We start from the raw sequence: 25,800 nt of genomic DNA on the forward strand, positions 1-25,800 counted from the left end.
TTATCCTTACCTCAGAGCCTGAGTTTGGGACAATTAGTCTGCTCTGGAAAGATTTTGGACCTAGAGGGGCATTGGGGAGGAGCTTTGTTGTCCAATCAATAAGTTCGGTCCCTCCTTGGCAGGCAGAGCCTCTGGTGATCCACCTTCTGGGCAGTTTTACCCAGAAGTCTTACCACTTCTGGGCTGAGTGATAAGACTCTAATGTTGGCCTCATCTCATCCACTAGGAAGGTGTCAAAGGGTCTAAAGCACTCCAGTGATTTTTGGAACCCCTGGAATGGAAGTTTTGCTTGGTTAAAATCCTGATAAAATGATAAAGTCATTTGTGTATTAACTCCTCAGGCTTTGAGATGTGTGTGGTAATGGGAGACCCATGCTTTGGCCTGCTACAGAGCTGCTGACTGGATGGCTCTTTACTGTGTCCTGAGGCAAGTGTTGCTGCCTAAGTATGGGCCCTCAGAGTTATACTCCCCTTGACCATCTGTGAGAGTCTTATCACCTCCTCTTGCTGGCAGGGGGGGCCGTAGGCACTGAGACCTTTGTATGGCCCAGAGTTGGAGTAGCTCAGCCAGTGTCTGCCTGGCTTGTCAAGAAGACAAATTGGTCCTGTGGCTCTTTGGGACTGTCTCTGGAAGTCTGGTTCTATCCTTTGTAGCAGTATCTGACAGGCTGCTTCAGAGAGCCTCAGAACCAGCTGGGGCCATGGCTTAACCATATGTTCCATCTCTGCTTCCCCACATCTCACCTGGTACAGAATAGAGGCTGCTACTACCTCCTAGGTCTGGGACTTGGGTTGCACTTCTTTGTGTTTTGAGTATTTCTGGACCTTGCAAGGCCTTGGCCATTTGTTTGGGCTCCTCTGTCCTCTGGCAGCTAGAGAGTGCAGGCTGGAGGGCTTGCCCCTGAACTCCTAAGGAGAAGGAGCCACTGTTGTTCCTGGAAAATGTTTTGCTTCGGGTGAGATATTTTTGTGTTTGTTTTTTTTTTTTTTTTTTTTTTTAAACTTGTGTGACTCTTGAGACCCAACTCTTTTTTTTTTCCCTAATATTTTTAGAAATCAAGGTATGAAACAGGCACAGTAGGGTACATAAAGCATACAAACATGAAATGCACAGCTCCATATGTTTTTATGCGAGTATGGGCCTGTGTAACCACCACCCAGATCAAGATAAAGAACCTTTTCCATCATCCTAGAAATTGCCTCGTGCCCCTCCTCAGTTAGTAATGCCCTCCGCCTGTCAGGTAACCACTGTTCTGACTTCTATTACTTTTGGTTCATTTTGACTGTTCTTTTTATTTTATTTTATTTTATTTTATTTTATTTTATTTTTTTATTTTATTTTATTTTATTTTATTTATTTTTTTAATTTTTATTTATTTATGATAGTCACACGGGGAGAGAGAGAGAGAGAGAGGCAGAGACACAGGCAGAGGGAGAAGCAGGCTCCATGCACCGGGAGCCCGACGTGGGATTCGATCCCGGATCTCCAGGATCATGCCCTGGGCCAATATTTTGACTGTTCTTGACTTTGAATAAGTAGAATCATACAAAATGTACTCTTTTATGTCTGACTTCCTTTGCTCAACATTATGAGAGAGTCCTCCACGGTTGTTGTATATATTAGTATTCAGCCTTTTCATTGCTGTATAGTGTTACATTATATCTCCTTAGGGTACTTTATCCCTTCTCCTTTTGTTGAACTGCATACCTTTAGCCCTTAGGTACATGTTTGTCGAATGAGTATGTGAATGTTCAGTCTGATAGAATATCCCGAGGCCTGTCAGCTTGTCCAAATCTCCCTCCTCCTTTAAAACCTAATTCCAGTCCTTTGGATATGTGGCCTTCTTGTCTCTTCTGGAATCTGCACCAGCTTCCCTCTTTGAACTCCTATGATAGGGAGAAGCTGGCCCCAGGCCTGTGGAAGTGGTCTTTGGGCCATACTGACCCATTTAGTTATTCTTTCAGTAGATGTTGATTGAATACCCACTCTGTGTCTCATACTATTCTAGGTATTGAGGATACAGCAGTGATCAAAGAGATAAACCTTTAAAACATCCTGCCTTCATGGAGTTTACATTCCAGGGCATGCAGCCAGCACTGCCCTCTGCGCTTTGGACCATGGTGCCAGAAGAATCTTGGTTTTGTCCAGGCTCCTCTGTGAGGTTCTGCAGGAGCTGGGTGGCATTGGCTCTTGCCATCTTGACAAGGCCTCTGTAGGGCATGTGGGCTTTTGTCTCCCTCTCCTGCTGCTGCTGCTGCTGCTTGGCAGTGAAAGGGTTTCCTCAGTATTGGTGCATCCTTTCTACTCTCCAGGAGTCTGATTCCCTCGGTGAGAGGAGAGAATTAATCTCCAACTTTCCATGCCTGTAAGGTGAGTGACCTCTGTTTTGTCAGCACTTGCCAATCTGTCCTCTAATTCCCAGCAAGGGTAGGTAATGGAGACATAACTCTGTGCTAAAGCAAACCACTAGTTTTCCTTGTGGCGATATGGAACTGATCCAGGCACTGGGAATGATGGGGCAGTCTGTGGGGATCTCACAGGTGCACGGTCATCTGGAGACTGCAGGGGCATTGACACCTGAGCTCCTTTGGTCCTGAATTGCAGTTGGCAGATTCAAGGAGGGAAAACGCCCTGCCATCGTATTCTCTTTAACCACCACCCATGCCTGTGGGGCAGTTGCCTCAGTTTGGTCTAAAATACGTTTCCAGTTGTTGGGCTTCTAAGAGCACATGGGAGGCTGCAAACACCCCAGTGAGGAAGAGGAGTCCAGAAGGATGGGTCTTAGAAGATGAAGGCTGGGGAACTCCAGGCTGCAGCTGGTGTAGTGACCTGTGCCTGAATGATCTGTGGACTTTGGAGGCTTAGCTCAGTAGGGCTTGGGAAAGATGGCTGTGAGTGGGTGGGATAAATTTTCAGTGTCCCTGGCTAAAGGGTGACATACTCAGACTTGATAGTTCTGTAAAACTGTTTCTTCCAAAGCCTGCAAGGATGTTGGTTTGGGGAAGAAAGCTAGCCGCCCAGAGAATCCCGAGAGCCTGACAGGCCTTTTTCTCTGCGATTCTTTCTTGCAGGCAGCCTGAGGCAGCCTGTCTCTTTGTTAACAGAGTGACAGCAATGTGACACCATGGAAATAATTACTAACAAATCACGGTGCTGACTGCAAACAGCTCTCTGTCTTCAGAGGCATGTCAGGGTGCATTAGAGCAGGACTGGAGGAGTGGCACATGTGGGGGCCAAGGCACAGCCCGCACTCAGACGCTCTCCTCTTCTTCCCCCAGCCTGACCCCTTTCTGCTATGGCTGACTCTCCTGCTTGTTGCCTTTTCCTAGAGGTCAGCTGAGGAGGCAGCTGGATAAGTGACATGTGGCTAGTCCCACTTCTTCTGGGCAGGTAGCTCAGACTCCCATCTTTGCTAAGGAACACCTGGGTAGTGATGAGATCCAGGAGTTTTTACATTATGAAGCCTTCAAAAGGTGGAGGGATGCACCCTTTCTGATTTACTCTGCCAGTGGTTTTGGGGTGATGGGAAATATTTGCTCCAGCTGGAGTCAGACTATGGGGGAATGCCTCAGTGTGGGCCCAGCTCCCTTCCCCCACAGCCCTGGTTTCTTCTTCAATTGCCATAGTCAATTTTTGGTAAGTCGACTTTGTCCATTCCCTCTTGGTTAGCAGAGTGATTGCTCTGACTGTCAGGGCTGTAAATAATGTTCCTGGTATGTGTGGCTGGAGGCAGCCATGTGGGGTAGGGAACAGAGTGGAAGGAGGAGCAGCACTCTGAGGGCTCCCTCGCTCTCCCCCCTCCCCTCTCATACAATATTTATCCAGGGATGGGAGTCAGATGCAGCGACCTCAGGGGTCACCCAGTTAAATAGCTTCTGAACCTCCCTGCATTCTAATTGCTGCAGTTGTCCTTTGCTCTGGAGACTTCTCCTCCCCATTGTCTGCTGAGGCACACACTAATGGCTCTCTTCCCTGGCCCTGCTGGGAGGCATATGGGGGGGGGGGGTGCAAGGGAGAGGGCTCATTGCTACCTTCCTTTCCCCCGGGATAAGGGAATCTAGGGCCTATTAACAAGTGGCTTTAGCTAGAAGGAGCACAGATCCCTGCCTCCCTCCTGCCCCTTCCCCAGAGTTGGCTGGAGAAGGAGCCCAGGCAATGGGGCTTGGTTTATGGGGCCAAGGGTCTTCACCCATTTCCAGTCCTATAAGCAGAATTGTGAGACTAGTGACTCTTCTGCAAGGCAACAGATCCAGGAGCACTCAGCTGAGGAGTGTCATCTTGTGTTTCTATGGATGGTCCCACATTCAGGCTTTGGAAACTTCTAATGAATGATATTTCCTGTGGGAATATCTGCATTTTGCCCAAAGATTGGCCCATTGAAAAGTCTCTTTGATCCCCCAGAGGTTGAGGTTGATTTAGGTGATGGATGAGGGTAGCAGGTGTGCCCCCATTTGGTGATTTAGGAGTGGCATATGCCACGTGTCTTCACTAGGCCCTTCTTTGTAAATGTCAGCTCTTCTCTCAAGGAATTCTTTTGGAAACTGCCACTGAAGGTGCGGACTGCTGTGCATGCTGGAGGTGCTGGTATATTCCAGCAGTAGCCTGAAGTCAGCCCCTGTTGAAAGCTGCTCCGGGCCGGGAAGTCCTGTGCTAGGGACTGTCAGGACTGATCACCAGGTGATCAGGACAGAAAGTAGCACGTGAATAAACCACCTGCACACTGGGTAAGGTGGAGTGTGAGAGCACCACGTAGGGAAGATACCGAACAAGTGCCGTTGAGAACCCAGAGGAGAACAGCAGAGAGACTGAATGGGTAGTATTTTTTAGCAGGAAACTTTTTAAAAAACCAAAATATTAAAGCCTAACATTACAAAATATATAAAAGTTGAGCTGCTCTGGTTGAAGCTGGGGCAAGGCCCTACCTACCGTTCTTCCTCCTATTCCCCCAGTCCCCAACGTGGCCTGATGTCCCTTCTAGAATCCTCGAACCCCATCGAGCACAGTTTAAAAACCACTGGGCTGTTCTGATGCCCACCTGGAAGGGTTCACTCCGTGTAGGCCACGTGCTTACCTGTTTTGAAGGAGTTCAGGGCGTTGGGATCAGGGCGGAGGAGATCATCCAGAGGGTTCGGGGAACAGCTGTGTCCTTGAGTGTATCCGAGCAGATCGACAGAACCTGACCGCCTGCAGATGCCTCTCCGTGGAGCCTCCAGAGGGCATTGTAGGCCACACAAAAGCAGCCCAGGCAAAGGGTCAAGATGGCCATAGGCTAGGTGGAGGCTGTAGTGGGGGGGTGAGTGAGATATCTTGGAAACAGCTCAAACTGCTAAGGAACTCTCGATTTCCTTGGCCAAAAGAGAGGACAGCTCATCAGCTGAGACACTGACCAAAGTGTCCTGGAAAGCTCCTGTCACCTGCTCCCCTCCTCCCCCCACTCCTGCCTGCCTCCTGCTGGGGCCTCTGCCATTCTATCTGGGAAAGAGCTCTCGCCAGGAACCGGTGGCAGCTCTGACACTTCCCCGCAGTCACAACAGGTGGGGCACCGTGCCCTTCCCTTGGAGGAATCGGCCTCAGGGAATTCCGGAGAGATGCTTGTCCTACTGTTCCCACTGTAGAGGGGCTAGGGAGATAGAAGGTGTTTGATTTCTTGAACTCTCTGTGGCACAGGGGAAATGTGTATTATACTGTTCCACAGCGTGTCTGTGGCACTTGTGTGCTTCTTGTCATTTTTGTGGGCTTGGTGTGGGGAAACGGTTGGCAAGTGGGCTGGCAAGCAGTGGAGCAGGGAGGTGCCGTTTACGTATCACTGCCTCTCGGAGGCTTTGGGTATCTGCTTGGCAATGGGGATTTGAGGTTGGTTTTCTCAGGGACAACCAGCAGCCTGGCCTGTGGGGCGTCCCTCTGCTCTGCCTGTGTTCTGGTTTCTGTTTGGGAACTCTCCAGAGCAGCATGTCTGGGAACACTTCCAGCTGTGCCGCCAGACCCAGACGCAGGTGACGGCCTTTCGTCTGTACCATAGGGAAACCAAGAGGAAATTAAATGTCATTTGCCCCCTGCACAGCAGGTCGCTGCCAGAGCAGACACTGCTGATCAGAGTTGTGCAGAGGGTACCCGAGGGAAGGCTTATGCCTGCAGCTATGCCCTCTGAGCTGTGGAGACTCCCAGGTGATGGCCTGGCTCACTCCCAGAGCTTTCTTTGCCAGGCTGGATTCACCCTGGCTTGGAGCCCAGCCCTGTGCTACATGGCAGCTGTGGCCTATGCCAGGCCAGAGGTGTGTGTGTACCAGTGGGAGGGAATGGAGGGAGACGGGCAGGGCCTGGGAGAAGAGGACACATAGGAGGTAATGAGGTGATCAGCCCTTCCCAGAGAAGCTACATGGTATTGTGGAAAGAGATGGGCCTTTAGAATTAGGAGACCTCGGTTCGAGTCCTGACTCCAGTACTTAGGAGTTGTAGGATCTTGGGCAAGTCACATTCCCACTCAACCTCCACATACTTATCTGTAAAATGGAGATTATGATAAGCTCTGGTTCCTGCCACCTGTGGGGGAAGTACTTCCTGTTGGGACTGGTGCCAGTTTCCTCCCCCCTCACCTCCCCTAGATCTGGAAGGGAGTCCCTGGAGCCCCTTGCCCTGGGCCTTCCTGTGAAGTGAGTTGGCTGAAGTTGATGGGGAAAAGGGGTGGGCAGTAGGTCTGGCCTGGAAGCATAGCTGGTGATCTCCCCCCACCTGAGGCCTTTCCTTCCTGTCCTGGTCTATGGGTCGTGGTGGTCACCCTCCCAATTACAGGGCTCACCTGGCCCCCTCCAGCCTCATACATAGCATTCTCCCGTTGGGAGGCTTGTCCCCACCCCTCCTTTGCTTTGGTGTCCTAGCGGTAGGCCATAGTTCTCCGCTCTGCAGTGACATTTATTAACAGGGCTTTGGGAAAAGATGTTTTAATACTGCGAGGTTCTCCCTAGAAAACTCCCCACCCCCATATTCCCCCCCACCCCCCCATCTGAAGCATGGCTGCTGGTGGTGAAATTCATTAGTGTTCCCTGACAGGCAGTGGCGACAGAGGCGCTCACTGTCTGCTTCCCGCTCCCTCGCTCTCGTGCTCCTGCTTCACGCACACTGATATTTAAAGCTGATGGGCTGCTTATAGACTTCTTGTACCATGACAAGTTTGGGGAGGGGGGTGGGGGAGGAAGAGACAGACAAGGAGCCAGCTGTCACGCTGGTATTTCAAACAGTACTCTCTCCTGACCCTTCGCAGGCTCCAGCAAGTGTATCATCTTTCTGAAGCCTGTGGTTGGAATTGTAACCTGCAGCTGTCCCAGAGGATGGGGGCAAGTGTGAGAGCAAAGTGGGCTGAGGAGTCGGTGCTCTCCCAGGGCTATAGGCAGGCAGAGAAGAAGGAATGGAGGGAGAGGGGGAGAGAGAGAGAGAGAGAGAGAGAGAGAGAGAGAGAGAGAAAGTGTGTGTGTGTGTATGTGTGTTCATGTTCCAACAGAGGGGACTGAAGCAGAATGTTTGTAAATGTTCCCCAGCAGTGCTCTCCCATCATCAGAAATGGGATGGCCCTTTTATCTTTCCTAAGGTGATCTTTATGTTTCATGCTGTGATTATCTTCTGTGTGGTCTTGGAATCTCCCTGAATCTAGGAATCAGGTTTGATTGGTTTCTGCCCTTGAGGGTCCTGGGTCTCAGCGATGCCCTTAAGTATGTGGTGACAATTAAGGTGGAAAGTTCTCCCATTTAATGTCTTGGTGCCTTGACTTTTGTTCCCACCGATTTGTGTACTGATTCTTTAGATTTGGAGAATGAGTTCCGAGGTGCCTCCTCCATGCACAACTCCTCTCATCCCCAGGCTTCTTGGAATTCATTTTTTTGTAATTGTTCAGTGGTTTTAGAACTTCCCTTTCTGTGTCATCCCTAGCAAAGTTTCACTGGTGTATTTTTCCTGACTAAGGCACTGTCTTCTCAAGGCAGGTGGCCTGGAAGCCTCTCTAAAGGCTGTTGCAGGTTTGGTCACAGCTGACCTCCTTATAGCCAGCACTTCATGAGTGCTTATGTAGGAATGTGTTTCCCTTGGCTAGCTCCTACAACCTTCACAGAGCAGGGCACGGACGTGACGTAACTTGCTCAAGGACACATGGGCACTTGACCAAGTTGTCTCTTGGTGCAGCAGAGCCATGTGCTGGGTGGGGTCGTACTGCCCTCTCCCTCCTCCCGCCCCCTTCTAGCTCTGGGGGTCTGCAGTGGGGGAGCCATTAGGGAATGGGCCTGACTCCTCTACTCCTGGCTCTTTTAGCCTTGTTGCCATCAGTCCTGCCATTGGCTTCCTCAGTTTCAGCACAACTGTGTGTGTGTGTGTGTGTGTGTGTGTCTGTTTACTTAAGGGGCAGAGAGGGGTTACTGGACACCTCTCTTAAAGCACCCAGGACATCTCCAGGTGGAGAGTGGAGCCAGAATGCTGCTTCTGTCTGGAGACTGAGGTACATTCTTGAACTGCCCAGGATCATCTTTAAGTGATCACCTTCTCCAGCCCCCCTGGCCTCCATCCCTCACCGCACCCTGCACCCTCTCCTCTAGGCTTCTAGGAGGGGTTGCCGGCATGGGGCTGCTGTCTCGGGCAGCACTTTTGTCTCCCTTCCTGACCTTGCCGATCCCTGCATTGTCTGAAAGTCCCGAGTGTGCAGCCTGCCACGGATGGCCCAGGCCATGTCTCCTGCCATGGTGCATCTCGCAGGTGAGACGGAAACTAACCAGCTTTGATAAGCAGGAGGCTCAAGCATTAATTTTTTATACGTCAGCAGTGGCCGAGTGAGTGAATTCAATTATGAGTCTGCCCCCCCCAGTGTAGGTGTTCAGAGCAGAGACTAAGGAACCTGTTGAAATGAGAAACCCCTATTTCCTGGCTTGACCCCCTCACTAATTCGGGTTAAATTGCTACGCTATTGCAGTGGTGACACATTGTGCCTGCCTCTGTTTGTACAAGAGGATGCGGTGGGGGAGGAGGAGGGACCAATTTGCGCAGAGATAAAGGTGTTGTGGCAGATAACTAACGTCCCAGCCTTGTGCCCGCTCTCATTGTAGCTCAATTTGCTCCGTGTGGAAGCCCAGCCTTCCCCTCTTTCTTCCTTCCCTCCCCTTGCTCATATTTTACCTCGATGCCACAGTGTAATGATGCCCTGCGTAGTGGGGGAGGAGATAGGCACCTCTGGCTGACAGCCCTTCCCGATAACCAAATTCCAGCCCATCCATCACTAGCTACTCTCCTCAACTTGAGGAAAAGTGATCGTGAAAGGCGGGCCGTTTATCACCCAGGGTCTGTTTATCTCCTCTGGTGGGGGGGAACGGAAACAGAGACAAAGAGCTGCGTCCCTAGCTAAGTGCTGCCTTGCCTGGGACAGCCTGCGTGTGCCGGGTGCACGCTCATCACACCGGCCAGCAAGGCTCTGACTAGGTGCGCCTCCCAGACTGGGATCCAGTGGAAACGGGACCTTTCCCGAGGCCTAGGAAACATGGCAGCTCTGAAACATAGGACAGCGGTGACAACATTCTGTGGGCACGTTTGTGTCAGAATGAGCAAACGTAGGGAGCCTACATGGAAGTAAACCCCACTCCCCCTCATGGGTGTCCCTTTGGCAGGAGCATCCATCTGGCTGATTGGTTGGGTCTCTTGGCCTACTCCTTCCCCGGGCTGGGCCTTCCCTCCCTCCATGGTGAAACTGTGACTTGGAAGAAGACTGAGACAAGCCTTTTTCTCTCCCACCTCTTTTCTTTGTTCCTTAACACTCCTCCGTTTCCACGTATCAGATGGGATAAAATAGTTTGCCGTTGTAGGTGAGCAGTATGTGCCTCCTCGAGCTTTTGGACACCAGGACTCACAGCCTACATTACTTCAAGATCTGGGTCTCACGGCCTTCCCAGAGCAGCAGAAAAGGGATCACGTACGGCTCCAGATTCAGCTGGCCTCCTGTTCTTTAAGGGCTCAAGTCTGCTAAAAGTGAGAGTGGCCTGTATCTCCCTGGGATCGAGTTGCCCTCAGACTTAGAAAAGCACAGAAGGAATAGGCTGCATAGCCTTTGCCAGCACTGGTGCCTGCGCTCCTGCTGGTCATGGCTGTTGGTGTCTGCCAGTCTGTCTGTCAGACCTCCATGGATGCTGCTGGCCTCCTCAACCCAAGCCTAGCGGTTCTAGCAGAGCCCCCCCAGCTCTGTTTCACCTAATCTTCAAAGCTGAGCTCCTGTTCACAATGGCTTCATCCTGCCCCTACCCATTAGCGAGGGTGGTGTTCCCTTAACGAGCTAGTCCCCTGCCTTGGCTGGCGCCGAGCTGCTCACACCTGTTTGCCATCAGGGCTGTCTGGGCCCAGCCCAAACGCTGGACTGCAGGTGGTGGGGCTGGATGAGGGGTGGGGAGGGCTGGGTCCCTTATGCTTTGTGCCTGATACTTGTTGGAGGAGGGCAGTTTCTTGTACCCCTCTTCCTCCCACTATTCTTTCTAAATGGCGGGATCTCTGCTTCCTTTTTTTATTATTTGGAAGGAGTAATGAGGGAACTTGAGGAATACCCCATCTTTTCTAGCTCTTGCCTGGAGTTAGAAGTAGCGAGGAGCTACTCAGGCTTCTTTGAGCAGGGTTTGATGTTCTATGCTGATGACCCTGGGGCCCAGTGTGATAAGAGCAGCGTCACATGAGAAGTGCTGAAGGTGGAGCCCCTTTGTAGCCCTAGGCCCCACAGTATTTGGAAAGTGATCATAATCCCTCGGTTTAGAGCCCACGGCAGGACTGGGGGGCCCTTCCTTAAAGGGGGCCCCTTGCATTCATGAAGCTAAAGGAAGTTTTGATTTGGTTGAAAAAATCTCATTCCTTTTTATGGCCTGGACATAATTGGCTCTTTTCTATTGGCCATCAGTGATGTCATTCCGACCCTCATAAAGAAGGGGAAATCACACCTGTGGACTTGGTGCATAAAATTTCATTGGGCAGCAGTAATAAGCATGGCCAGATGATGTTTGGGCAGTTGCGGAGCTCTGTGCCCAGTGATTCCAGCTGCACAGAGACCTGGGCACCATAAACCTGCCTGCACGTTCATGCCCGCAGGCTAGTTCAGGGCCCACTGCCAGTGGCTCTTTCCCTGGGATCAGTATCTGGTAGGAACTCACAGCATTTAGACCCTTTGTGCCAGTGGGGCTTTTGCCCTTTTCCTTTACAAGTTGATGGAACCATGTACCCCATGGTACCCACAGACCCTAGCCTTAGGCTCCTAAGAACCTTGGAGCCAGATGTGACCTTGAGCAGTAACCGCCATGCCTACCATGCTACCTGCCTCTCTAAGGCCCCAGCGCTTACCTCCCTGGGGACTGTAAAGAGCTCTGAGTGCATGTGCATGACTGATGCCTTGTGCAGTCAGAAGGCTGAGATCCTACTTCTCATTCTCCCCTTGGTTTGTTATGTGATTGAGCAAATCCTTTTTCTTCTCTGGGCATTGCTTTCCTATTTTATGTAGGGTCTGATGACTATTCTGACCTACCCTCCTCCATGGCTTCTCTTGGTGCTCTCTAAGCTGGGTAGGGTTCTGTCATAGAAATGCGTAGCTGTCTTCCCATGAGGCATCTGGAAGTTCAAGTTCTGGCATTTGGCTCTGAGTCTCTTGTGAAGATGGGCCTGGACCATGCTACATCTCTACTGCTTGTGTCTTGGAGTCACAGGGCTAGAACCAGCCACAGACTGGAGGACTCAACAACCTAAATGCCTGTGAGTCTGCAAACTGCATGTGTCCCTGCAAGTACTAGAGCCTGAGTGAAAATTATAGTCCCGTCCTCCTCTGCTTCAGTCAGCCATGGGGTACAGATAGCACTCAGGGTCGCTGCTGAGCCTCATCTGAGGCTGACCATCCAGCCTGACAGTCTGTCTCCTCTGTCTTTGACACGGCCTCTCTGGTATGGGTCCTCCTCTGAGAGGATCAGGTAAGATTCTACTGTGCTAGACCCTTCCTACCTGGGTAGAAATGGCTACTTTTGAAATCTTGCTGGAGAGGGAGCCCCCCCGCCTGCACCCCCAACCAAGGGTAGCCACAGCCAGTAGGGCTCCTGGTCCATCTCAAAGAATTGAGGCACTGGGAATGGCTAAGGGAGAATATGATAGGTAGCCCAGGACCCCTGCTTTTTGCTGGCCAGTCCCCCTGACCTCTTCCTTTGCAGATTCTGCTGCTTCTGGTGACCCCCTTCACTCACAAGACCTTAATATGAGTTTTCAAAAATAGCTGAGCTCAGCAAGCATTTTCACAAATAACAAGGGTAAGGAACATGAAAGAAAAATAGAAGGAAATAAGAAAATTATCTAGACAATACAGTTCTCCTTAAGCAACCACACTTTAGCTCCTAAGGCTATCTATCTTTCATCCTTCAAAACCTTGCCTAGGGACACCTGGGTGGCTCAGCAGTTGAGTGTCTGCCTTTGGCTTAGGTGGTGATCCTGGGGTCCTGGGATCAAGTCCCGAATCAAGCTCCTTTCAAGGAGCCTGCTGCTCCCTCTGCCTGTATTTCTGTCTCTCTCTCTCTCTCTCTCTCTCTCTCTCTCTCATGAATAAATAAAATCTTTAAAAAAACAGAAAAAAAGCCTTACCTAGTCTCTTTACATTCTTGGTCCTCAGTTCCCACATGGGGATGTGCTCCCTGCATATTACTTCATCTTGGTCTCAGCCAGAATTTGCCTTCTGGGAAATTGGTTGTAATTAATGTACCTGAGCCGCCTGGATATTTGAGAGGAACCTCCCTTCAAGTAAGATATCTCAGGTCTCAGAAAAGTAAATCCTTACTATACTGCCTGAAATATGGGTATCACTTTCCTCTCAGAGTCTGTCAAATAATGGAGGGAAGGCTGGACTGCCCTGGATCTTTCTCTGACGGAACCAATCATCTTAACTGGATTCTTACTGCCAAACTTCCTCAAAAAGGAGCTTACAGTGTGGTCTCCGCTTTCTTATCTCTTAATCCTTGTTTGACATGTTGCATGCTGCCTTCTGCTCCCACCAACCCACTGATACCAAATTCATTAGGTTTTTCTCAGGTCTCATCTTGCTTGACTACTCCATGCCATTTGATACTAATGATCTGTAATTTAAGCTCAGAAATCTGTTGTATATATTCCAGAAAGGGGAAATGTGCTTTTAGATTGTTTAGATTGACTACAAGTTGATGTAAAGTGAGGTTAAAGAGCATGTGTGGCTCTGGGTATCTGATACCCTGAAAAAGGTCCAGGAGTTCTGCCCTCTAGGAATGAAGGTGGGTTGGTAAGTCCTGACTCATAGTCCAGTATCTCCTGTGGAATTCTGGAAGGAGCTGAGCAGGGACCTCTGGGGGAAGCTTCCTGGGCCCTTAGATCTGGGAAGTATTCTGTAGGGAAGAGTTGGAAGTCTCACTCTCTAGTTTCTAAGGACTCATGGGTAGAAAATATAAAGAGATAGGTTTTAGTTTAGTATTAAGGAAGGATGTTCTAGAATTGAAGGAGTCCCAAACTAGAGCTGATTGTCATGTAAAGTAGTGAGTTCCACTGTGTGGTGATGGTCTTCTAGGATGACTTCATTTCATTTTAGTTCAGTAACACTTACGAGACATTAGCCTGGGCCCTCTGCTCATCTCACTCCATACTCTTCCTTGTTGATCTACTTGTGTGGCTTTAATTTCATTTAAATTACATTAATGAGGGATCTCTGGGTGGCGCAGCGGTTTGGCGCCTGCCTTTGACCCAGGGCACGATCCTAGGGACCCGGGATCGAATCCCATGTCGGGCTCCCGGTGCATGGAGCCTGCTTCTCCCTCTGCCTGTCTCTGCTTCTCTCTCTCTCTGTGTGTGTGTGTGTGTGACTATCATAAATAAATAAAAATAAAAAGAAAAAAAAATTACATTAATGATTTAGTAGTTTATATCTCCAGTCCAGACCTCTCCTCAAAACTGGATATCCAGCTGCCTCTGTAGTTATCATCCCACTGCCGCATGTCTCCTAGGCACTTTGAGTGCTTACCATGCACCATGCATGTATATAAAACTGCGTTCCCAAACTTGTGCCTCCTTCCAGTGGTGCATTAGGGGTGAGACAATGAGCAGTTCACTGTGATTTGGGCAGAGAATTTAAAAACAGTAATAAAGTTGACTAGCCACTAGTCAGCTCTGGGTGTCAGATATCCTCTTCTGCCCCTGCCTCCTCCTCTGCCTGACCCAGTGAGTAGCGTGAAGCTCGTCAAGCCACAGAGCTTTGAATTGGTCTGTACCACTTCCTCTCCTTTGGCCCCACATCCCATTTGGTTACCAAGGCCTCCTTCACATCTCCTATCTGTTCCTTGCTCATTATCTCTACAGTCTTTGCCTAGCTCTGAGCTACTACCCAGCCTTTTCAGGGTATTGTTTTTGTTGTCCCAGAAAAATATTTGTAAACCACAACTCTTCAGAGGCTCTCCCTTGCCTGTGGCCAAGCTCTTCTCTTAGCAAGAAAGTTCTGTGATCTTTCCCAGCTACTATTTCTGGTATCTTCTTCCATGTTTCCATGTATCCCAGTGCTCCTACTTAAGGCTGTTTCGTCTATTTATTTCTTTTCTTGTCTGTCCCATTGAACAAATTGTGAGCCCCTTAGAGGCAGGGGCTAAGTCTTACGGTTTTTTTTGTTTTTGTTTTTGTTTTTTTAAGTCTTACGTTTTGAGCCCTAAGTACCTGTCTATTATTAAACATCAGTAAATGTTTGGTTGAATGGATTTATGAGGATACGACATCCTATCTAGAGGGAAAGATCATTTATAAATTATAAGAAAAAACAAGGACAACCCCTTAGTTTAAATTCTGACCTCTTGGGCAGCCCAGGTGGCTCAGTGGTTTAGCGCCTGCCTTTGGCCCAGGATGTGATCCTGGAGTCCCAGGATTGAGTCCCTCATCAGGCTCCCTGCATGGAGCCTGCTTCTCCCTCTGCCTGTGTCTCTGCCTCTCTCTCTGATGAATAAGTAAATAAAATCTTAAAAAAAAAAAATTCTGACCTCTTATCCTTTTGCATGGTCTCTTCTCTATTTGTAGAAAGCTTCTTGCTAGAGACTTAAATGTGAACTTAAGGCCCTGCCCAGCTATCACCAACTTGCAAGCTCCTTCTGTCCCTCCTCCCACCTTATATCCCTCCCTCTCTGCTGTAATAAAAGTTACAAACTGGTGCATTGGAAAGAACATAGGCTTTGGGGTGAGGTAGACCTGGGTTCAATTCTTGGCACTGTCAGTTTTTAGCTATGGGACCTGCGGTGACCCCTCTCATTTTCTCATCTGTAGAAGGTAGGCAACAATACCTTCTAGCATCATCACACTGAGGAATCACCTGCCAAGGCAGGTAAGATCCTTAGCATATTGCAGGCCATCAGAAAATAGTAGCTGCTAGAGGCTCCAGGTGCTCACATTTAGATCTGGAGCCCAGTGCCCACGGTGCTAGAGGCAGGGTGCCTTTCTTGGGCAGGGTGGGACCTGTGGCTAATGGATTAGCCTTCTGAGGTCTGTTTGCATTTCCTAGACTCAGACTCTATACCTGGGATGTGGATGTTCCCAACTTGTTGTCTTTTCCCTTTCTTGTAGGCTCCCAGGCCAGTGCCAGTACTTGGGCTTGCCAGTGGCGGATTACTTCAAGCAGTGGATTAATCTGAAAAAGGTACCGTGTCTGAGCCCCATGTGGGTGCTTCCTCTGGGTCTCCTGTGCCTTCAATCCCCTCCCTCACTCACTTTTTTTATTCATTTCTCTTTTTGTTGTCATCTCTTTCCTTTTCTTTGTGTTCTCTTTTCTCAACATCCTTCCTTCCTTTTCCCTAACTAATATGCACTGGAAGATTGTGGTTCTTTCTGGGAGTGGGGAGCTGCTTGGGGATCAGGCTTCAGTGTAGAGCATGACACCGTCCTATGTGGTGTCATCCAGATGTGCAGAGAAGTCCCAAAGAAGGGGATTTTCTAGGTTCTTGCTCAGATCTGAGTCCCTGGGCTGAGCTGCATTGTCCTTAGGAGAGCTGTGGTGCTAGCTGAGTCTCTGGGAAAGTGTCCTTCTTTGATGTGATCATGAGTGTGGCCTCTGACCCTCCTGAGTGGCCCTGGGGTGTCCCTCTGGTTGGGAGGTAGAATTGGTTCAGGCTGGCTTTGGTCCTGCCTCGCCCCAGCGGAGCCTTGCTCATGTGAGAAGGATCGTGGAAACTAGAGTCCAATTACCTCTGGGTATGAGGAAGGACATTGGCCCTAATGCAGCACCAAGTGCCAGGGGAGTGGGTGCCGGGGCTGTGGGCTGGGAGGGACCCCATGTGGCTATGAAATTGGGCCCTAGTGGAGAATGGATTACCCAGAAAAGTGTACTTTTCCAGTGTGTGCTATACTTCTCAGGTAAGCAGAAGAAAGGAAGTGTAGGTATAGATTCCCAAGATCCCTGCTCTGTTGGGATACTTCTTCCATGAGGCCCAGTCTGCTAGAAAGACTCACTCCCATAATATTGATATAAGGGTAATAGCCTTGGAGCAGCCTCAAAACCCCATGCTGCTGATCAGCTTAGTGACACCCAGGAAATCGGAGAAGAGAGAACACACCAGGGTTCAGAGTGGTGGCTCCCGGGGGGCTTAGAGAAGAGAGAGGTCATTGAAGGCTAAGATGTATTGTGAGGATTTGGGTCTTGAACTGGGTGTTTGATGGAATATGGGTCTGAAAGAGAGAAAGACTTTCCGGGCAAAGGGAGCAGCATGCTTTTGGTGTATGTTTGAGTTGGAGCTAAGTGAGCATGTGGAAGAAGAGGAAAGGAGAATGACTTTGGACTTAGTTCCATTGATCTCAGGGCAGCCATTCTTTATGGCGACATTTGTGAGCTCCTCTATTTTCGCCTGGTACTCAGATCCTTCACACTTGGTCCTTGGCTTGTTTGTACTTTAACCCTTACCCACCTCTCCAAATGATCTCCCTTGGACTGGAGCAGTCGCTATTTACTACCTTCCATCTTTGGCTGAGGGGGCCAGGCTCTGTCCTATCTTCAGGTCGTGGCCTATGGCCTTACCTCAGTCTGAAGCGTCCCCCAGTCATATTCATCAGGCACATTCGATCTTGAGGATTCAGCTCAGATATCACCTCTTCTGAGGTCAGCAGTCAATCTCTTGTCTTGAGACTCCTTGACCCTTTGGATATCAGTGATCTTTGAGTATTGAAACTGAGTCCCTATATGTTTCCTCAAAGACCTATCCATCTGGAGCATGGAGATTGAGGCTGGTTCCTCTCTGCGTCTGAAGTGGCCAGATCAGGGCTATGTACAGAGGACGCGCCAGTGGCTAGTGGCTGGCTGATGATCTTTGAGAACTGGCTCCACAAGCCCTCTCACTCAGGGCTTGGCGGAGCTCTGCACGAGGGTGTGGCTAGGTCTGCGCTCCTGGAAGACAGCATACCAGCTGTCAGAGTGCATCTGAGGCTACTTGCTGGCCTCAGCAAATGCAATGTGAAGGCCCGGCCAGGCGAGGCAGGCGCTGACCATGAACAATTGCTCTGTGAAGTTCACTAGACTTTTTGGTGTCTGGATAACTCTCTGCCTCCAGGTTCCTTGGCAGAGAGGAGGAAAACAGCCGACCCGTGTGTTAACATTGCCACTCATGGCTACCTTGATGCTGCCGGGGTTGGAGGCAGGCTGTTCTGAGCCTGTTCAGCATAGTTCTCTGCCAGACTGTGCTGAACCGTAGGAGGGAAATGAGTACAGGTAGAAACTGGAGACTCTGTTCCCAGGTGGCCTTGTGATTGCCTCTTGGTAGGTAAACTGAGCAGGTTTAGGAAAAACAAGAATGGCATGAGGTGAGTGGCATTAGAGGGGCCTAATCTCTTCCTTCCCCAAATCATGTTCCAGCTATGTCAGAGGGCCCAGCAGGAGAGATGACTCAGTTCAGAACTTTGGGCCAGTCCTTGCCAGCAGCTATTCAAAAGAGAGGCTGCAGGGCTCTGGAGGTCCAGGGGCCTGGTGATCTTTTTGACTTATACTGCATGAATTAGTGCATGGTGCACAAAGATTCCTCCTCCCTTAAAATGAGTAACAGTAAGAGCAAGCCAGAGAGATCATTGCCAGGGTTGCGTGGGTATTGTGCAACATATTACTCCATGCCTTTCTTTCCCCCTGTATGACCCAGGTCCTGGCTGTCTCCAGGACTGCCAAGATTTGCCCAGTGAGTGAACTGGAGCTGAATTCACCATCCCCATTTCTTAAGGCCTCTGCTGTCCAGAAATGATGTGTACTGTGTGAGGGAAGAGCAGTTTTTCAGTGGCCAGGCTTCCACATCTCCCGCCTCCACCTACTTTCCCTGTAGCAGAGTGGAGCAAGCCAGTGTTTGCTGACATTTGGAGTGTCATTGAATGATCTTACACTCTTATTGAACTGTCAGCTTAGAGAAGACTTGGGGCCCTGCTCCCAGCTCCCTTCAGGAGGTCAGAGCTGTCACTGAGGAGCCAGAAGAACACATACACACACACACACACACATACAGGTGCAAAAATACACACATGTTTACTTATGTGAATGATTATACCCAAGTAGGCATATCCAAAATTGTATGTATGTTTCCATCCATACGTAGGGGTGTATATACGTAGTCACATATTCACCTTCAGAAATATACGGAAATATACACCGACACACCTTTATACATACGTATCGTAAAACATGAAGACATTTGGAGATAGATAGATGTATATAGCTATATCATATATGTATATATATAAACATACATACCTTCATCAATAAATACATATTCTTAAGTGCCCTCTGTGTTCCAGGTACTGTACTAGGCCTGGAGACATAACAGGAAAAATGGATATTAAATAATTCTTATTGTGTCATAACCCTGCTAAATCCAGAGTCATGGCATCATTTCAAAAGTGCACCTGACTGGGAGGGGCGTGGGTGCAGGGTCAGAAAATAGTTCCCTGAGGAAGGGTGTCTAAGCTGAGATCTGAAGGATGAGTAGAAATTGGCTAAGCATGTGGCAAGGCCCTGAGGTAAGGAGAGGCTTGGCAGCTTCATGGGATGAGAATGTGAGTTCCGTGGGAGTGGAGAATTTTTGTCTCCTCTGTTCACTAGTCTGTTCTCATCACTTTGAATAGTTCCTAGCACACAGTGATGTTTAGTCATTATTTGTTGAATGAATGACTGCTTAGAGCATAGAGAATGTGGGGAAGACAGGAGAGTGGCATTGGATGAAACTGGAGGGGGAGGCCACACTTTAGATTTTGATCCTTATCCTTAGGGTTAGGGGGAGGCTATTGAAGGGTACTAAATGTAGGAGAGGTGTCATCGGATTTGCTTTTTGAAAAAGCTCTTGCTACAGTGTAGAAAGAGCTGAGAGTTAATACAGGGGTATCAGTACTGGCTTTTCTTACTGGGGCTATTAGTTGGCATCTTGGGGTGGGAGAAATCGTTGTATGGACAACATTGCTGAACTTGTAGCATTCTTGTCCCCCCTGCCTCCCTCCAGGTCCTTGTGACAACCAAAAACACTCCCTCGCTGCCAGATACACATACGTTTCCAGCAGCCTAGACATGGGTGAAAGTGGGGAGGTACTGTCCCCAGTTGAGAACCACAGAATTAGAGCATTGCTCCAGCCCAGGTGAAAGATGATCGTTACCAGGATTGAACTGATAGCAGTGGGAATGTAGAGGACTGGATTGATTCTATGGTGTTAAGTGGTACAGTCCGTTTTGCTATAATGCAACATAGACCTTCTTAAAAATCACCGTGCTATGAAAAGTTGTAATGAAAAGTTGCAATAAAAATGGGGTTAGGAAAAAAAAAAATGGGGTTAGGAGCACAATACTCAAAAACTTCATCAGTGACATATAAAAAAGATAGGAATTTAATAAAAATGGTAGCATAATTTTACGCATGTTAAATGGCTAAGAAATACATAAATACTACAGTAAATATGGCACTCTACCTTGAAAAAAAACCCTGAAGTTTGCTTGGCAGTGGGCGTAAGAAAGTTATTGCGCAGGAGAGTTCTCTGGAATCATTTGGTAAGTTGTAGCCAGGTGGATGTGACTTATATATGTAGTGTTCTAGAAAGCTACTATGTTTGAACTGTGAGCATGTGTGCATTCTGCATGTTCTTACATAGCTCTCTTCAGCTGTGTATACTTTCCTGTGTTTATCTAGTATTGATTATGGACAAAATGACACATAAACAAAAGCAAAATTTACATTATGCTAAACTGTTTCCTAATACATTGACTACATGAGAATTTACTCTTTCAAAAACAAGTATTATAGCAGAATGGACTACAAAAGACAGGAAAGGGTGATTGGCTATGAAGGTTGATGATAGAGGAAACTACAATGACTCAAGGTTTATGATTTGAGCAACTGGGTGAATTGAAGTGAACGTACTGAGTTAATGGAAGGAGGAGACGTTTGGAGATAAGAAGAGAAGATGCATTGGGACATGTAGAGTTCAGAGGCTTGCAGATGTTCTCGTGAAGCTACAGAGGGGTAGTTGAATATATAGGTCTGGGCTCAGGGATAAGGGATAGATATGAGCTACAGATTCAGAGGAGTCACTGGTGTATGAATGACCATTAAAGCCATGAGAGCATAGAGTATACAGGATAAGAAGAAATGAGGACCTAGGATGAGCACTGAGAAATACCAACACTTAATAGAGGAGGAAGAGTCAGACAGAGAAGGAGTGGTCACTGGTAAGTAGTGATAAAAGTTCTTATTTATTGATTGCATTTCCTGTGGTAGACCTATGTTATCCAATATAGTTGCCAATTTTTTTCATTTTAAAGTTCAATTAAAATATAAATAAACTTTCTTGAAGAACTTTTAAGTATATTTAGAACAACCTGTGTTGGTGAGTTTACATTTTCAACTGTCAGCAGTTTACAATCTAAATACAGATCTAGTATTTCTAATGAAGGTTTAGTGTCTGAATTGACATGTACTTTAAGTCTAAATTACACACTTAAATACAACGTAGTTCATTAATTTTTTCTTGTTCACTAATAATTTTTATATTATTACTTCTTGAAATGATCACCTGTTATTATTTGGTTATCTTTTGCGTTTTAAGGTTGAAAAAACAGGCACGTAGTGATGATGCAACTTGTTTGTGTCCCACATTGATACCTGGCAGAGGTAGAATGTAAATTTAGCTTTACCTGACCCTTTGTGCTAAAGAGAGTAAAGAGGGTAAAAACAAGAGAGTAAAGAGTGGTAGAGAAGGGGTAGACCAGGAGTGGGTGGTGCCATGGAAACCAAGGAAAGAAAGAGTTTTCAGGACAAGAGGACTGGGTCAGTTTCAGAGCCATGTAACAGAAAGACTGAGCAACAAGTGCCTAAGATGGAAGGGCTTCGGGACCTTGGTGAAAACTCAGTGGCGCGAGAGGGACTGGAGCCAAATTGGAACGAATTGGGGAGTAAATGAGGCAATGGAGAAATTTTAACCTTTTCAGAAACGCTGCTTTGAAGGAGAGAGAAAGGACAAGAGCCGTGATGGGGCAAGTGTGGGGTTGAGGCAGGTGGTATGTTGTAAGATGGAGACAAGTGCTTGTTTGTAGGCAGTGTTAGAGAAGGAACGTTGGAAAATGGCAGGCATGAGTGAGGTCTTGGAGCTGGTGAGAAGAGGTGGGGTGGAGAAAACAGTGGAATGGAAATTGGCTCTCTGCAGGAAGAAGGCCCCTCTTCTGCCACGAGAGGGAAGGTGGTGGTGGTAGGTGCGGTAGAGGTGGAAGGTGTGCGAACTTGCTGGCAAGTGGAAGTAGTCCCCATCTGATGGCTTGTATTTTTCTCAATGAAGCCAGTGAGCTAATAACTAATAGGGGAGGGACTGGAAAGGTGTGTAGACAGTAGGAAAGGATTGTTGTAGTTTTAGTAAAAAGAAATGTGAGCCAACTTGAGACATAGAGTAGGATTTCTAAGCAGTATTGAGAGTCCCATCGAGCTTGATGGCATTCAGTCATGGTGGAACCACTGTTCAGTTGTAGGACTTTTCTTTTTTACATTTATTTTTATTTTTATTTTTTAATTTTTATTATTTTATTTTTTAAAAGATTTTATTTATTTATTCATGAGAGACACAGAAAGAGAGGCAGAGACATAGGCAGAGGAAGAAGCAGGCTCTCTGCAGGAGCCCGATGTGGGACTCGATCCCAGACCCCGGGATCATGCCCTGAGTCAAAGGCAGACACCCAACCGCTGAGCCACCCATGTGTCCCTCTTTTTTTTTTTTTTTAAGATTTTATTTATTTATTCATGAAATAGAGAGAGAGGAAGAGGGAGAAGCAGGCTCCATGCAAAGCATGCCAAAGGCAGCGCTAAACCACTGAGTCACCCGGGCTGCCCTGTAGGACTTTTCTTTAGCAGAGCTTGGCTGTCTGGCTGTAGGCATGCCGAAAGCAGACATTTAGATTCATCCAAAGTGGAGACTTTCCCAAGAAGTGTGATGAAAGAAACAAAGGAGTTGTTGAAAATACTGGCAAGACTGGTTGCCCAGATGGACTATGAGATCTCAGCTGGATATTGAGGAAAGACAAGACAGCAGGGGGCCTGATGGATATGGAAAAAGTTTAAGGCGAGGAAAGGTATATAGAAATCAGGTGTAGTTGAGCATGCCACATGGAAAGATAAGAGGTTATGGTTAGACTGGGATGTCTGAGTTAGTGAATTCAGAGATGGGGCAGTTCTCCGTGTTGACAGGTTCCAAGGTATGCCCATGGAGTGAGTAGCTAAGATTGGGTGGAGGAAAATGTTAACAAGAGGTTAAGAAAGGGAGTATGTGGATACACACATGCACACATAATGTGTATGTTCTTACTGCATGTGCATGGACACATGGGGATAAATGTATATATAGATACACGTCTGCATGTATGCACATACAGTTCATGTACATTCAGACCAGGCCATGCAAGCGCATGCACAACATGCAAATGATCTGGAATTCCCTCGCCTGTTTAGATGGGCTTTGGGGGAAGCAGGCGGGCAGTCTTAGGAGGATTCTGAGACAGTCCTGTCCGACAGGGCTCAACCAGTCATACTCAGAAGTTGTAGGGAGGGGGCCACCTAGAATTTAACAGACCCAGATGTGCCAGGGTGTGAAGATCACTGTTCCACTTTTCCTCTGCCGTCTGTGCTATCTGCCCTGCTGTAATTTCTGGGTATTCTGAAGGGGGTGGGGGTGGGACCAGCTGTGAAAGAGAGAGTAAGGAGGAGGAGACCTCCATGGGCCCCTCCAAGAAGGAGAAGCATTTCTCCAAGAAGCCTTTCTGTCTCCCCCCTCCCCTGGGAGCGGAGAGCAGGAAAAACTGCTGAAGGGAAGGTTGGTGTCTACGATTGAGCGCGACTTTTTCTGACCTTGGAGCATTCAGAGTCCCAATCAGTGCAGTAATAAATTAAGGGCTTATGGAGGAATAAATTCTTGGCCTTAATGAAGTTCTTTGCTGGGGGCCATAGGCAGGTCAGCAGGTCGGGATGATGCAGATTGGAGGCTCCAGCGAGTGGGCTCAGCTAGCTGGGAAGCCATCAGGAGTGAAAAGACCTGAAAGTCTGTTGGTCAGGTCACTATTTTGGAGCTGTGGGGATAAAGCTGCTCCAGTAATAGGCAGCCTGACAGAGGCTGGGACTCTTTAGCATGGTGGCTACATGGTGCCACCTGCAGAGCACCTCCATTAGGGTTATTCAGAAGCTAATTTGGAAGAGGAAGAAAAAAAACAAAACCGAACTGAAAACCAAGACAGGGGTGTGAAGATCTAGGGGCCCTGCAAGGTGTTTTATTTTATTTTGGAGGACTGGGGTTTTGTGCCAAGATGAATGCTTCTGGATCACTCAGTGGTCAGACCCAGATGGGCTGTAGTCCAAGTCTTTGGCATCATCCAAAATACAGAGCATTGTCTGTTGGGCAGTGGGCAGTTATGGGCCACTATCCTGGTGGGAGCCAGCTCTGAGGCCAGGGCCTCTAGCTGTCTTTGGGAAGAAATATGTACACAGAGGACAGGATACAGAGCACCAGGTATAAATGAGGAAGAAGTGGGGACACAGGCATGGGACAAGGAAGGGGGCGAGTGGGACAGCAGCCTGGAGCGCTTGCTGCTGGATTTGATGCTGAAGTCCTGGGAGGAGCCAGTCTTGGGGACTGGTGGCCCCTGAATTGTAGAGCTGAAACTAGAACCCAGGCCTCAAGACTCCACATTCTGAGCTCTTTCTCCCATCATCTCACCCTCTGCAATGTCTGCCTTTGGGCATGAGCTTTTGGGATGTGGTCCAGAGGTAGCAGAGGGAACAGTGCAGTATTTGGGATCAGGGGCAGCTGGAGCTGGCGAGAATATCTCCTTTCTTCGTATCTCCCTGCCCCCATGGTGTAGTGCCCTGCCCGGCTTTTCCTTTAAATATGTCTTACAGCTGTCTGAACTCTGAAATTTCTTTCACTCCTTCCCTCGCCTTGTTAACATGTGTTGCCTTTGGGGTAATCAGGGAAAAAATATTATGTCCTTTTACAATTACCGGGTTTTGGAATATTAAAATGTCTCGCTGCATCGGCACTGTTATTTTGATTGGTATTCTAACCTTTGACTAGCCCATAAAGCGCGCCGCTCCTGAAGCCAATATTGCAGGACTGAAATTTAATTCCGAAATGATTCCAGATAATAGGGAGACAGATAATATATGCATGAAGGATATTATGTTTGGACTAACTGCAGCAGGGCCAGGGCTGGGGAGCTGAATAATAGCCCAGAGTGAGTTATAATCTGTGGGACAGAAATGCCTTACTGTCAGGGCCAGGAGAGGAACTCTTAAATCAAAGGCACAGGAAAGGGTGCGATTGTAGTGTGCTTGTTTTGACAGGAAAAGCACTGGAGCCAAGAGGGTAGGTATGGAAGGCTGTGGCCCAACCTGTCCCTTGAGCAAAGTACCCAAGCCTCTGGATGGACTGTCTCATTGCAGCATCCCTAGCTTTGTATCTCCTGTCCCTCTAATATTTTGGCAATATCAAACTTCTTGCCATTCTTCAAATACACTCTTCAAAGAGACTGTTCACTTCCCTTTGCTCATTCTGTTCCCTTTGCCTACATTGCCTTTCCTCTTTTAGTATGTTGGGAAAACTCCTGTTCATCCTTCAAAACCCTCCTCTATGAAGCCTTTTCTGATGTTCCTCGACCCCTGGTAGAAATAGTCGATTACCTCCTCCTTTGTATGGTTTCAGCACTTTGTAAATGAATGTATTACATGCTTTTGTAATTATCTACTTATATGTTTTTATTTCCTACTCGACTGTGAGCTCTAAGGTCTGTGTGCCATCCATCTCTCTATATCCAGTGCTCAGCACTGGACTTGGCACACACTAGGCATCAACAAGAACTAACTGAACCCACACTGAATATAGGACTAGACTAATGAGCCCTGGAGTCCAGATGCCTTTTCCCCTGCCAGATTTCCCAGACAGATAGTCTTAGAGACACTAAGTGACTTGCCTAAGGGCACATAGCCAGGAAGAGGTAAAGCTAGGATTTGAGCCCAGTTAAGGGAGTTCTTTTCCCCAGACCATATATCTTAGGCAGGTGGGCAGGGAAGGGGCTGGAGGCCAGGGTCAAAAAAGACAGAAACTCTCTTCCCTGACTCCTTCCTTCCTTTCATAACTCAGGATTGGAGTCCTCTTTGCGAGAGATGGCATTGGTTCTTAACATTCATGGGCCTCAAGTCCCAGATGGGATTGTGCCTCCTGTCACTGCTAATGGCCTTTGGACAGTCATTCCACACAAAAGACACTTCTCTTCTGTGCATTTGTAACTAAGGATT

General features: G+C 48.1%; 1 protein-coding gene across 20 annotated transcripts in view; it reads left to right on the forward strand.

The window, feature by feature from the left end:
• ERI3 (ERI1 exoribonuclease family member 3) overlaps positions 1 to 25,800 on the forward strand; it is a 127,963-nt gene that overhangs the window by 51,023 nt on the left and 51,140 nt on the right. For 17 of the 20 annotated variants that reach the window (XR_012005556.1, XM_072772510.1, XM_072772511.1 and 14 more), the window contains one exon: positions 15,593 to 15,665. The exons of 2 other annotated variants lie outside the window; for them this stretch is intronic. Coding sequence is in view for 16 of the 18 variants with exons in the window: in XM_072772510.1 (XP_072628611.1) it covers positions 15,593 to 15,665 (73 nt within the window). In the remaining 2 variants the exon portion in view is untranslated. Of the gene's footprint in view, positions 1 to 2,009; positions 2,372 to 15,592; positions 15,666 to 25,800 lie in introns of all 20 variants that reach the window. One more of the 20 variants, XR_012005559.1, reaches the window with a different exon arrangement.

This window comes from Canis lupus, chromosome 13 (genome assembly GCF_048164855.1).
Source record: "Canis lupus baileyi chromosome 13, mCanLup2.hap1, whole genome shotgun sequence".
In the NCBI taxonomy this organism is placed as follows: domain Eukaryota; kingdom Metazoa; phylum Chordata; class Mammalia; order Carnivora; family Canidae; genus Canis; species Canis lupus.